This window comes from Crocodylus siamensis, chromosome 6 (genome assembly GCF_052110815.1).
Source record: "Crocodylus siamensis isolate JL-2025a chromosome 6, ASM5211081v1, whole genome shotgun sequence".
NCBI lineage: Eukaryota > Metazoa > Chordata > Crocodylia > Crocodylidae > Crocodylus > Crocodylus siamensis.
Genome location: NC_143400.1, coordinates 86,552,337 through 86,567,238, shown reverse-complemented (window position 1 = coordinate 86,567,238; position 14,902 = coordinate 86,552,337). Strand labels below are relative to the sequence as shown.

The window sequence follows — 14,902 nt, the reverse complement described above, 5'->3', positions numbered from 1 at the left end:
CCTTCACTCGCCCACCAGGAACTGAACCAGCGAGCTCCCAAACCAAAAGAATGAGCTACTACAGGATGAGCTAAAGCCACGGGAGCAACCTTTCTGGCAGGTGTGCCATAAAGGAGCCCTGCACCATCCCCAAGTGCACTCTGATCCCCTTACCTTTCCTGGTCTGCTGCTCTGCTTTCTTCCCCGTGCTGCCTTCCAGATCTGCTGCTCTGCTTTCTGCCCAGTCTCTCTCTGTGCTGCCTGTCCCCTCCCATAGCCCCAGAGAGAGGTTACCTGTGCCAGATGGGCAGCCCTAAGCTAAAGAGTCTGCCTGTAGCTGTAACCAGAGGCATAACTGGGTGATCCAGGGCATGTGGAGGGGATGTAAGCACTTACCTCTGCTGCAGTTGTGATAGCACCAGTGCAGACTACTGATGTCTCAGGAAAAGCTCAAGCTGCTGGGGCTGCAGTGCTGTGAGGTCCCCGGGGCCTGAAGCTGCCTTTGAAGTAGTGCGCCGGGCTGGTAGCCCACTTAGTCCCCCACCCCAAGTGCTACCAGTGATTGTAACAAGCTTATATTCTCCTTAAGCCACAACCTGTCCACTAGGTTAAACTCTCCAAGATCACTTTGCAACACAATACATGCAATGAATTAGATGTACACAAGGTACATCTTTAAAAAAAAAAACCCCAAACAACCAAAAAAGAAAAAAACCAAAAACCCCAAAACCACCAGCTGCAATAACATTAGGCCAACAAAATCCTGCTACTAAATTCTCGAAATGACATGTGAAGATTGAAGAAAACTATGCAAAGTGTAGCATATGCAGGATTCTGTACTGACTTCAGATATAACCAAAATTACACAAACTACTATGCACATGAGAAACATTTTTTTTTTTAAGTTTGAGGTGTTTTATTTTTTAATACCCTGTCAATTCATTCATATCAGGGGCTAAATCAAAAGAGCTATTGTTCTGTGTTTACTTTCACCTCGGCAGGCACCACACTGCACACACGCCATTCAAATCCAAACAAAAATGAAACCGCATGCATTTCAATACAACTCTGAAATATTTACAGAGTAGGCAAAGTCGTAACAGCAACAGAGCAGAAGCAAAGGGCAGGTCGCTCAAATGTACTCATTGTTAAATGGAAAACTGTGATGGCAGAATGACCTTGTATTTGCTGAATGACCAGATGGTTAGAATTAACTGAATTATACAAACCCAAGGCCTTCTTTTAACAGCTCATTGTTGTTCAGGTAAACCAGTCAGGAGCCCGGAGCTAGTCTATAGCATGTGAATTAGTGTCCTCCTCATAAGACCCCCGAGGACACTGATTTTCACCCTTACAGGCAGATGCTGCCGAAAGAGTGAAAAGGACTGGGATTCTGATACCCTGGATGAGCCTCTCCTTCCCCAGCAGAATTGACACACACACTGATCAGACACTGCAAGGAAGTTTGAGCACCTGCTATCCAGGCTGTACCTGTCCTTTTAATAAATAAGTGATAGCAGCCTTCAGGCTGTCAATCTGGCACCTTTAGGAGTTCACCCAAGCACTAAATTCACCAAAAAGGAAGAAAACGAGGCAGAAATGCTGTCGTCTCTCCATCAGCAGCATCAAGATGCCAAATCAAAATGTTATTTATTTATTAAGAAACCCAATAAAATCTCTAGTTATTTTTGGCACATTTCTAAAACAATCTCAGAAATTACCTGGTTTCCAGAACTGAACTACAGAAAAAGAAAGGGCATTTTATTAGATCTGAAGAACCACAGGCCACTTTTTCTTTTCCTGAAAAGGACTCCAGGGTCCCATTTTCATTCTCAGTTCTGTTGGTGTCGAGCAACTCCACTGAAGCGCATGAAATTACAGTGATGTAAAAGTGGCTTAAGTTGGTCAAAATCAGGGCCATGCAAGTCTACAAATTTACAACGAGATACAATGGGTCTCATTTCAGGACTTATTTCACGCCAATTTTACTGTAATATAATTCCCCTGATTTCAGCGGAATGACTCCTGGCTTACGCCTGCACACCTGGGGCAGAATTAAACCCAACAGATTTCTGAAGAGCAAGAAGATTTCTAAAAGTTCTTCTGGAAGGTTAAATGAAAACCAGAACGAAGGAACTTCTCACCCGTAGGTTATGCAAAGGATATCTGGACTTAACAGCTATAAAATAAGTAGGTGCATTAATATTTCTTTTTCTCGGAAACACAAGCCCTAGAGACAGATGCAATTTGAAGTAGTAAGCAGCTTCAGGGGAAAGTGCATAGCAAAAGAAAGGCCGTGATTTGAAAAAATAAATAAAGCAGAAAGGGAGAGAGAAAGACTGATTTTCCACAGCAGTTCTCTCACAGACCTTACCAGGTTAAAGCTGAGTCCTGAAAGGAAAACTGGACCTCAAATGTAATATATGTTGTATATAAACGTAACACACACATGCCACTCATACGGAAAGACTTGTGCCAGTCTAACTTTTGTGGAAAAGAAAGACCACGAGTTCCCCTTTTGGCTAGAAAGCTGCATGGATTTCAGTCACACAAAACCATTTGTGAACTGAATGTAGGTTTGCAAATGTTGCAAACCCAAAGAACAGTCGGAAAGCTTTCCCTGTCCTGGGCAAGCAGAATTAATGGGTCTTCCCAATTACATGCCGGAAAAAGACCGAGAGAGACAAAGGATGAGTCAAGTAAAGGGAAAACCTCTTAAAAAATAAGATCTTTACAATCAGGTATTGCTTGGACAGGGAAAAGAGCTTCTAACTGGGTTAGAGAAAGATCCTTAAAAAAATACTGTGTAGAAAAAAAAAAATCCTATCCTAGAAAAAAAAACTTTATGTCAAAGATGCTGTGTAAGCAAGTACAATGCAAGCTTCCCAATTGCTCTGCTCAGACCTCTCCAGCAAGGGCAACGGAGCACGCTTTCTTCAAGCTAGCTTTGGTACTGCTCACAAGGGCCATTTAGCAAACATAGTGTTACATTAGCACAGTGACAAAAAGTATAAAATGAGAATAAAACCCGATAAATATATAAATAAATATGTGTGTGCGCGTCTGTCTATGTGTGCACGTCCCTTCTCTGCTCTGCCCAGCTCCAAGCTCCTTGCGTCTCTGCTATCGTTGCAATAGAAGTACGCTGCTCTAAACTTCACAACAGAATGGCAACCCATAAAAGCCACAAGTTACTGTAAGTTTTTAAACAGAGTCAGTTAATAGCAGGCATCCAACACTGTTAAATACTAATGCGACTAAAATATCTCCCTGCCGTGTAACACACCTCCCCCAAAAAAATTTTAAAAATTAAAAATCAGCATTGCACAAAGAAAACACTGCAATCCCATGAATTTGAAGTCTTTTTTCCTCCAAAACAAAATGCACACATGTGCAGACACAAGTCACCCCCTGTATGACGAGCAGCACATGCTGCTGCTGTTACTAGCTCTGAAAAGCAAAACAGAAACACCCATATACAAAGACCAACCTAACACCCACGGCTTTCAGAGTGAAGCCGTTTCACAGGTTGCATTCACTTACCTTGCAAGGCTGTATTAGGTAAACGTGTCTCATTCTCTCCCATTTGTAAAAATTGTCTTTTATCAAGGGGCCAAAGCAGTCTCAAATTGAGCCAGTTACTGAGCAAGTTTTGACCTCCTGACTTCCCACTGTAGCACTGTAACTGTATACCTGACTTTCTTTGTGAATAATTAGCAACCTGCTTCCTGAGTTACCTGGGCTTGCCTGACCTGTTTCTCTATGAAGTGACATCACATCCTTTGATCTCGTGTACTATGTTAACATATGCATTGGACAATTGCTCCTTTGTCTTACCTTGGACTCATTTTGTCCCACTCCCTACTTTCACTTTTATGCTGAAAGTCATCTGAAAAATGTCTGTGGTTTGCAACAGGTGTTTGGTCAAATCACCACAACCTTCCTCAAGTTAGTGATGGATTAGAAAGATTTTCTCAATTTGCCTTTCATAAGAAAAATAAAATGTTAACTAGCATGCCAGTTTGCTGGGGATAAGATTTACAGGCATAAGTCTCCAGCACAGAGAAGGATAATCACAGGAGATAGGGGGCACTAGTAAATGCAAAATCCTCCTTAGCCAAAAACCTTTGTCGTTCCCAAAGATTACCTTGAAGGAAAATGATTTACCTTAGTGCTGCAATCTTGAGGATATTTTAACTATAATAATGAAGCAGGAAGGGATTAAAAGCAAAAGGTTATTTGGTTTCTCTACCCTTCCCTCTGTAGCCCAAGGACACCAATTCACAGATCACCTTATCTGATCTTCAAGTTTATGTGCTGAGGAAACATTTACTTTTCTCTACCGCATAAATGCAAATGCATATTTTGATACGTTTATGACCAATTTGGTAAACGTGTACAACTGGTTTCTTAACTGCAATCCTCATTTTATTCTGACATTTATGAACAAAACTCACAAAAAAGCAAAGTGAACTTTCAGGGAGCAAAATCACACAGATCAGATACTGGAAATGGTTACAGCGATAGTCATTTGGATTTAGATCACTATAAGGGTTTTCTACACAATAAAGTCAGATGTTATTATTCTTCAATAAGAAAAACTTGTACTATTTAATCTGTTTAATGTTTCTGTTTCACATTTCTCTCCCTCCTGCTGTACTTGAGCAACTGAACAATTGCTTCCCTCTCAGTGAAGAAAAGCACAGGAAAAAAAAAGGCTGACGCTAAAGGCCTGTCTATGGGTGAAAATGCAGAATAAGGTGCGGTGTGAGTTTAAAGTGGAACTTCCATACTGGATTTGTCTAATTCAGAATAAAGCAAGATTACTCTGGAATAAGAACAGCTATACATGGAATTGATTTCTAACAGTTACTATTGCAGATCTTCCTAAACGTTACGTTAAGATCTGATCTAAGTGCTAATCTGCGCAGTTGTTTGGGATGGTTAACACTGGCAAAAAATGGGTGGCCCGATCTAAATTAGTTCACCTGCAAGGATAAACTTGTCAGGAACAGATTAGCCCAATCTACCAAACGTTTGCATACATTTGGAGCATAGCCCTGGGGCACGGAAAGCCCAGCTGCTCACCCCAACCCCAGGGCTGAGCTCTTCTTTCCCCCAATTCAGACCAGGCTATTTTCAGTCCCCCAACCCCCAACCAGACAACCTCCCTAGGCCTTCAAGTCCTGGGAAGCTGCTTTACTGAGGATATATAATTCTTGTTTCGCCTGTATGTTTCTGTAAAGTACTTACCATTGTACTGCTTTTAAAAAACATGAAGGCACTTACTGACTTCTGGAAGAGTCTGCGTTCAAGGCAGAGTTGAATCTCCTGTACAACCTATCTGACTGAGCTAGAAAAAGAGGGAACAATTAATTTCTATTCTGAGTAACCCCTCAACATGTCAAACAGGCCAAAGAAGAGCCTGTATCATCATCCCTTGGGCTAGAAGATGGATGAATTCCAAAACAAAAGTACACACATGCATATATCCCCACGGGCACCTAGGCTCAGCTTAACAGCTTTTGCATTAGGGGGTCAGGGTAAGAGGCACAGCATCTTTTTGCCTTGGTTATGGAGGTGCACAAAAGTCACTGCCAGTAGTGCTCAACCCCTGGCCTACAGGCCAGATCTGGCTCACAGAGCTGCCATCCAGCCCACAGGGCTCCCCAAGGGTCTTGCAGTTTGGCGGCAGGAGAGTGGTGGCAGTGTTAATTGCCACTCCCCTGATGCCAAATTATTAAACCTGACCGGCTGGATAACAAGGCCTGTGTACCAAACGGCACAGGTGGCTGTTGGGCCAGGACGCGAAGGGTCAGCACACAGCCGATTCCGGCAGGCAGGGAAAATGATAATGATAATACTTTTAATACTGTGAAGAAACATTTTCTTTTCATGTAACCAGCCAGTTCTTGCAAGAACAAAAATAGAAATCTAAGGCACAAAGAGAAGCATTAGTCCTAGCCACCGAGTGCTGACATACCCTGCTAAGCAGCATGATTTTGTCTTACTTAAAGCTTTTAGCACCTACAAAAGAAGTGTCTTGTGATTTTTTAGATACTAAAACTTTTTCATATCCCCTCGTATTAGCTCTTATTTTATTTTTTAATATTTAAGTTTCTAAGAGCTGAGAGTGACAGTGCTGAAAAAGATTTCTTTCATCTGAAAAGAAAGCTCTAGGCAGAAACAGTGCAAAAAGGATTGGTGTATAGGTTTTTCACACTCCTGTCTCAACAAGGACTCTGGTGGTGAAAGGCGGCTCGTTCCATTTTACATACCCCTAAAAATATGTTATGCTCAATTACATGCGATGATTAAATTGACCATTTGCAAAGGAAACAATACTAACCCATCTAACTTATCTCTAACATGTAAAGTGCAGCATTTCCACTCCCCAAAAGACTAAGGGCTTTTCTATTTAGATGCTTAAGAAGGCCATTTCAGTATGTCTTGGGTCTGAAGAACTCATTGACAAAGAATGAAGGGAAGCACTGTTTGTTCCCTCTGACACTCAAGTTTCACTTCGATTTTGTTAGGGAAATGAAAACATTGATTTATAAAAGGGGATTAGGGGCAGGCAGGTGCCCCTAAAAACTGAGCATTCCCACCCTGAGTTTACTGTGGGATTTGAAGACAAGCCCATGCCCAAGCACACAAATGAAGTTCCTACAACAAAGCAACAACAGAGCCAAGATCAGTCAAGCACACCTGCTTTACCTCGAACTATCAACACATTCACAGGTTTTCACCAGCCCTCATGGCTCTCACACTCTGAAAATCCAGGTCTCATTGCTAAGAAACGCTCCTGACAAAATACCAACCAGCACCACAAGCCAAACAGTAAATAGCTACCGCACCACACACAGAAGCCACATTTACTGTAGTTATACAAGCGTCGAAACATCTGTTACTACACTCAATCCAGAACTCTGGCTAATTCATACCAGGTGAGCAATCGAGTATTTCACCATCCATAACCTCATCCAAAAAACAGCCTATAGCTTAGTTTGCACCATGTAAACAGAGCTAAAGGACAACACAGGCTCAGTGCTAACATCTAAGGGCCAGAAAAAAATCCATAAATTCCCTTCTAGTCAGTGGATCTTCCAAAAGCAAAAGTTTCCTAGAGAAGCTAGCTGAGATGCTATCTGATATGCTGATGAAGCTAGCAAAAATTATTTTCTTTGCAGACTTCCAGCACCCTCACTGCAATGGCCCCAAGGTGATTCCTCGCACTTATTTCTTTATTCTCACTGGAATACCATACACCAGAGCATCACTACTATATAATTTCTTCTGACTTTTTAGCCTATATTTATTTATGGCCAATGTAAACTTATTTGTTCTTATGGCGACACTGTCCTTTAATTTACTTATTTCTCCTCCCTCCCATCATGCACAGCAGTCTTACACTTCTGTCTAACAAGCCAAGCTCTTCTAGCCTCTGCTTATGGAGTAGACTCTACATTCTCCTGATCATCTTGGTAACCCTTTCACTGAACACATTCCAGTCTAAATTCATCTTTTCAAACAAAGGTGACTAACATTGTTTTCCTAATCCCCATCTTCTGTCGCTTCACTACGTTTCCCACCTGGCACCGTATCAAAGGTTTATTAAAGTCCAAAAGGGTGAGACTTACCACACATCCACAATATGAGTTATTTTGCATTTTATCCACTATTCTATTAACCTCCATGACAATTACTTTTTCCCTTCAATATTTGTTCTTAAACCTCGCATGACATTTGGGTCAGACTGATGGGATCTGCAGATGCCTAAATTAGTTCTCCACCTCCACCCTCGCCTTAGGTGTTAATAGTACCTTTTTTTTATTTGAATTATATTGTAGTGCTTCTGCTTGATCATTTCATTAAAAATACTTGCTATATAGAACCTGCAATTGCATGTGTCAGCTCTATCAGACATCTGTAATAGATGTTATCCAGTTCCCACACCTTCAGGGCATTAAGCTCCTTGAGATTTCTCAGCTTCACCCTAGAACCGGCGCTGCTATGTAATCAATCATACATGCATATAGCTTCTACTAACATTAGCTTGGCCATATTTTTATATTCTTAAATACCTTAAGCAACAACTGAACGTGTCATTCCAGTGTGCTCGTAATCTTTCATTAGTTGCCTCTCTGAGGGCTTCTCCATGGTCCTATAGAAGCATCTGTCAGGTACAGCCTGTTCAGAGCCCACATTCAGGGTGGCAATTTCCTTTTCCTCCCACTCTTATTTTCATTAGCCATTGTCCCCCTCATCAAACGTCAATGTCTTAGGTGAAAATTGTGTCAAAGTATTGTTTCATTTATGGGACATGCCAAGATCATTTTTAATGGTTGTTAAGATCCTCAAGGATCCTAACCCATCTTTACCGCATTCCAGAAGCTAATGGACACAACGAGTGCCTATACACATGCTCCAACGGTTCTAATTAGAACCTGTCAGAGCAGACTTGATTAATCGAGTCTGCTCCCCGTTCTATTAGAATGCTGTAGCATCACTGCAGCATCACATGGTGATTTCAAATGGGCCACTGGGCCCTGTTTAATGATCTTTAGCTAAAAAGTCTCATGGCCATTTTTAAACGCGTGGGGGGGGAGGCTTAATGCATGTGACGCTGCGGCATTTTAATTAGAGCAGCTCTCCAGAAACCACACCAAGGAAAATGCTCCCCCACCGCTGAGCATGTGTATAGATAGGTACCCAATTAGTTTCAATTTCCCTTTGACATCTGCAGACCATTGAATAATATAGTCATTACATACTATAATTACTGAACATATTAAAAAGCTGCATGTATTTCATATAAGACATGCCAACCTACCTGCTAATTAACAGAGCTAAGAGCACATCACCTGTACCTTTGAATGGAGTGCAAAGACTACTTCACCATTCCAAAGATTTTCAAAAAATATTCTATGAGAGGCCCAAATTACTTCCAGGACACAGATGCAGGCTCCAGACAACTGGCTACAACAGAGCACAAAGACACGTAACTGTTCTACCTGAACACAAAACTTTCAGCCTTGTGAATGGAAGTGGCAGTTTGTGGTGACTTGCCACCAGCATGGTGGAACTACAACTCTCCAGAAGATGGCCTCTTAATTTTAAGACCACTTTTGAGGTTCAAAATGAAATGAAAATCAGATCCTTTCAGATATTTTCACAAAACCAAATTCTGCTGAAAAGTGAGCAAAACTTGGGGGTCAGCACAGACAGATTTTCATCCCAAATTTTCTTCTGAATCAGATACATCAAGGACTGGAGCCGGGGTCTGCCACGCCTGAGGCCACACCCCAAAGAAATCGGCAGACTGTCAAAGCATCTTCCTCCCTCTGACTGAAGAGGTTCCAGCCTGTTCAGTAGAGGCCAGTAAAGGCAGGTACCACCAACTCCTACACAGGGCTCATTTGAGTCACACCTCTGACTAGGGATAGCACCAGTCCATGGGTAATGGATTATTTATTTTACTTCCAAACATTTATTACAGTTAGCAGGGAATTTTTCTAGGGAACACCATCTTCCAGACCAACCATGTCAATTCATTTCCTTTTTTTTGTGCAAGCGCACTGGTATCATTTCTGACCCGACTTTCCTCAGAAAGACCCATCAGGGCTCTGCTTTCATTTCAGAGGGGAGTACAACACAAAGATATATCTTCAGCCCATACTAATCCCAGGGTCTTCCACATCCCAGGAAAGCATCCTGTTACGGTTTGGGAAATCCTGTGATGGGAGAAGGTCTGAGGGTTGGTTCATTTTTCACAGAGCATTGTCAAAAGAGACAGTTTCCGATTTTTTTTTCTCCTTATGTTAAATAAAAAGGTAAAAGAGCCTCAGGGTCTTTTACTAAGACTCTTCTTTCAGCCACCAATGTTTATCACCACACTCCTTACCACCTGTAGCCCTGGTAAGATTTTTATCTTCACTTGAGAAGCAGGTATAGAAGAGTTAAGTAACTTCTTCAAGGACACAGAAGCCGGGGCAGAGACAGAAATTGAGGCCAGATCTCGCAGAAGTCCTACTTACATGAATCAGCTACAAAACCATCGTTTCTGACAATTGCAGGCTGTCCTCTCCCCAAGCCCTGAATAGTTCCCATGCATGGAGGCAGTCTCCCCACGTTAAGCAGTGGTAGGTTAACACCATTTACCCACTGTAAAACTGTAAACAATGTATGCTTTTTTTCTTGTTCTTTTATTGATACCATTTAATAGCACAAAGCAACAAAAACTATAAAAACCAATTAAACAGCAACAATAGTAAGGCCACACTGATACAAACCAAGAGATGGCGAAGAGGCTTGTCACTTATTCCTACTACAAAAGAAGAAAACAGAAGTTCCTGTTTAAGGCAGGGGTTAGGACTCTGCTACCAGTATCTGAAGCTGAACGAGACTCTGCCATCTTATTCTATCCAGGGCGGTCCTCTCATTGCTGTATGTAGCTGATCCCCAGTGTTTTTTCTCTCAGTAGTTGTCAATGGAGAATTCTATTGGCTGGCCCCTTTTGCGTGTTCCTCTAACTGCCCAATGGCAAACCTGTTATAGCAGAGACTTTGGATTGACTATTTGTTCTTTTCATCATCTTACACAGCGCATCCTTTGCCTGTCCCATCCATTCATATAGGTGAAGAAACATCTTTGTGTCTGCTCAGCACCGAACACAACTAAACTGTATTGTAAAGTTTGACTCCTCAGTGGTTGAGCAGCACTTTGAGATTGCAGAGTGATTTCCAAAGCAATGCTACCAAAAACAATAGTAGCTCTTGCAAAAACAGAAGACAGACATGAAAGAAGCAGCACGTTAAACTGCCTCTGTGGGTGGTACCTAGGCCTGTCGTAAGAAACGAGGAGGCTGGATTATTTAGCTAGCCTTCAAATAACAATGTATGCATTTCTTCTGTGATCTGTGAATGGCCCTTAAGGCAAGTGAAATTTAGGCTCATCTCCCAGAACTCTGAAAGTAAAATGTTTTCTACTGGCACCGTCTGTCTCGCCACCTGCAAGCCAGAAAGTGCCTCTGGGCAAACTGAATTTAAGCCAGAAGAGCTGTCCCAGCCTGGAAAAGAAGTTTCATTTCCAACCCTTTAAAGATGCAAGCAAAGCTTTGCATCCAAGCCCATTCCAAAGTGGATGGAAATAGACAAGATATTTCAAGAACTAAGCAATAATTGTTTCATATAGGAATTCTGACCTTCCTGTACTGAGTAATTCAATAGGAGAACATAAGCTCCTCTACTTTTGTGAGTGGAGAGGAGCCAGGCAGTAGTTAACTGTGCCTAACATGGGTCAAAATGACCTCTCTACATTCAAAGTATAATATTAGCATCAACTAAAAAGGCACTCTCATTTATCTGCAACCTAGGCATAGGATGAGCACCAGTGTTACAAGCAAGCATCCTCATATTGCTCTATTGGCAATTGCTCTCAACTTGGAGGAACCCACCTCTGGAAGATGAGATACTATGTAAGCCTTGCCCTAACATTTAAATTGTATCTGACAACAATGAGGCTGATTGGTGCCAGATGTGCAAATGTTTTGCACGTTTGGCACTCACCTGAGACCAGATGTCCAAGAGCACATTGATGTTGAAAGACTAGGCAAAGCACGCCTCTGTGCTCTTTAAACAGGTACTCTTCTCAGGCTGTCTAAACTCAGAGCAACTGTGGAATGCACCTGATGAATTCTACAATGGCAAGGCATCTTCTAGGCATCAGCAGATACAATTTCATTAATTCTAGTGCAGGACAGAATACTTGAAAAAAGCCTCATTCAGAAGAAAATCAGGGCCCTCGCAGGCAGAGGTAACTCAATTAGCCACTTATCTCAGAGGCAGAAGTGTAACCTGCTGCATGCAGAGTTTATAGGGAAGAAGTGGAACGGTGGGCAAGGGCTGAGGCACAGAAGGGAGGATACAGAGATCCTGGCCTGGACCATCACTAAAATACTGTTGTAATGGAAACCAAATACCATGTTACTGAATTCCAGCCCAACTGTAAGCACCAGACAGGGCTTTCTGGCCCCAAACGCTCCACCTGCATACATACGTATTTGTAGCTTGACTGCAGAATATACACTCAGTATTAGAAATATCACATTATTAAGTATCAATATTACATTTATATCATAAACTAGCTTCCATGCTTAGCACCTATGCTTATGACTACATTATGGCACGAGACAGGAATTCAGGAGACCCGGTTTATTTTTCTCCCTCTACCAGTAGCTACTAGCTAATCCTTTTCCCTTTTGTGTCCCAGCTGTAAAATGGCAAAATCTACTAATGAAAAACATGATACACAAGCTATGCATTTTTAAGTAAATTTGAGCTTTCATTTTTCAACAGGCAACTTGTATGTGCCCTCCTTTCCACAGTTTCTGCAATAGAGTTAAGCTTTGGTTACAGTCTATAAATACCTACATGAGAACCAAAATGTTGATAGTGGTCGTTTTAAGATGGCAGACAAAGTTTAAAAGAGATCCAATGGCTTGAAGTTAAATGAAACAAAATGGACAAGAATAAGGTTGCGGATTTTCAAGAATGAACAATTTCATAGAAAATGAAATTGTTCATTCTTGAAAATCCGCAACCTTATTCTTGTCCATTTTGTTTCATTTAATTAACCACTGGAACAACTTGCCGAGGGTTGTGAAGGATTCTCCATCACTGGAGCACTTTAAAATTAAGACTGACAGTTTATACATGTTCTTGTTAAAATAAGAATTTATTCAGGGAAGTCCTGTCACCTGCCTTTTACAAGATAGCAAACTAGATGATGACAATGAAGCCTTTGGGCTTAAAATCACAGTAAAATTAAAGGAAAAAATCAGTTGGGACAGTTTTAACATTTTGCAACAGATGTGTGCAAAAACATTTACATACACACAAATATCTGTCTGACATGACCATGCCACTACAGTACAGCCTCTCCTATCCAAAACTCTTTGGAAAGCACCCACCAAAATGCCATTGGGATAACTGAAATCACTGGAGAAGTGAAAATGGAGCATTTAGTGAGGACGTATATGTGCTAAGAGGATGCATACTGTAAAATCACACCCAACTTCAGAGGCAATATATTAAATGCAGTGAAACTTAAAGGATAATAACTTGTTACATAATATCAACAGTTGCAAGTTACTCTATGAAAGTGATTGTAGAAATACAATACTGTATGGTATTAAGCTTAAAAAAGAACAGTATACAATACAGTTTCAAGTTATAGTACTGCATCAAACTTCAGAGTCTAGATGCAGTACTGTATTAAATACAGCTTTAAAAGGGAACAGTCTGTTATTCAATACTGACAGTTATACATAAGTAAAACAAAGTTGCCATTTGGGTAATTAAAGGTTCAGATAACTGAGGATGTTCTATACACCCAAGGCTTATCTGGTGAACACTGACCATTCTCCCAATACTTAGCTCCTGATTTTAGATGATCTTTGGTTCCCTCAGCTTTCTACTATGGGAGTGCACAGCATATAAACAGCTCATGGGTCTGCACAGCATTAATTCATGGAAATACAGGTTTCATCCATTGAAATGTACATCCCTAAGAGAAGGATATTTTTAAATCAATGCAATTAGAGCATCTCAACTGTTTTTTTTTGGGGGGGGGGGTTGGCTATATCTAAACAAATACCAAAGCAGAAATACACAGTCTTAGGGAGCAAAAGACAATCACAGGGAGGAAATCTTTTTTTTTTTTCCCCTTCAGATGAACCAATACAACATTTATTCCAAGGAAACCACAACTCCTAGTTCTTGAATCTCTTGATTCATCCTTGATGAGAAGAATAACAAAGGCTTGGATTGTCAAAATGGTTTCTCTAATACAGAGAAAACCACTTCACATTTTCAAGGAAAAAAAATAATGTCTGCTCTTGAAAAAAGCTCCCTTATTTCCTCCCTTTTCAGGCAGAGAAAAATACTAGATGCTAAGTTGAAAAACACTAAAGTTTCATACTTTTGTAGATTAACTAACACTTGCACTACATTTTGTTCACAATTATCTATATACACAAAACATTTTCTGTGCATTTCCATTTTTGAGACATACAATACTGTACGGTATTGTATTTAGAAAGTGTAATCATTCAGGTTTTTTTGTTTTGCTTTGTTCTGTTTTCCTTTGCATATTCTGCTTTATATACTTTTTTGCCCTCCAGAAATATTGAGACTTCTGACCAATGTGAGAACTCAAGACCCGAGATGAAGTAGACACTTAACAAGACTTAAGGTTAGTAAGAAAAATCTCTCAAATGGAACGTTTTAATTAGGTCCACCAATGAAAATAAACTGCAAGGAGGTTGGAAGGAAGAAAGCAAAGGCAAATTTTTTTTTTTTTTAAATCACAGACACCTGTAGAAAAGGAAAAAATACAGGTCAAAAGACTGTCATGGTGCTTTGCAGAGAGAAATCCTGACAAGTGTCATTCCCCCCACCCCCCTGAAGTTATCAAGTGATCTTAAATTTTATTCTCTAATGAATATTTTTCTGATAAGTAGATTATTTTACAGATGATTTAAGTGTGTAAACACAAGACTATATTCACAATGGTTCCTCTTCTGCTTCTAAGGAGATGAGTATACAATGTGAAGCTTTTCTTAACAGGGAAAAATGTTGCAAAGTATAGTATCCTATGCAGTGACTTTTATAATGCTGGCGTGCTCTAATGGTGCAGTAAGAGTTGTGGCTAAAATCTTCGTACGTGATTCATTCTCTTTCTCATCATCTGTTCGTGGGAAAAGCTGTAGGTGCCAAAGGAATGTATTGCTATGGAATAAAAGAGTCTGGAATTTCAAAACTCATTTGAATCTTTCCCCACCCTTAGGCATGCCAGTTGCCAAATTTTTGTTACTAAATAATGAATACTTCAGTTGTTAAACATCATGGGCATGTTTTCTTTC

The 14,902-nt window shown here is 40.7% G+C and overlaps 1 protein-coding gene across 3 annotated transcripts in view; it reads right to left on the bottom strand.

The window, feature by feature from the left end:
- The window catches only part of NAALADL2 (N-acetylated alpha-linked acidic dipeptidase like 2), a 1,083,795-nt gene that overhangs the window by 794,828 nt on the left and 274,065 nt on the right, over positions 1–14,902 (bottom strand). Inside the window, exon 1 of one of the 3 annotated variants that reach the window (XM_090052130.1) lies at positions 3,523–3,634. The exons of the other annotated variants lie outside the window; for them this stretch is intronic. Within the exon in view, the coding sequence (XP_089908256.1) occupies positions 3,523–3,565 (43 nt within the window). The 5' untranslated portion in view covers positions 3,566–3,634. Of the gene's footprint in view, positions 1–3,522; positions 3,635–14,902 lie in introns of those variants that run through there. 3 annotated transcript variants of the gene reach the window in all.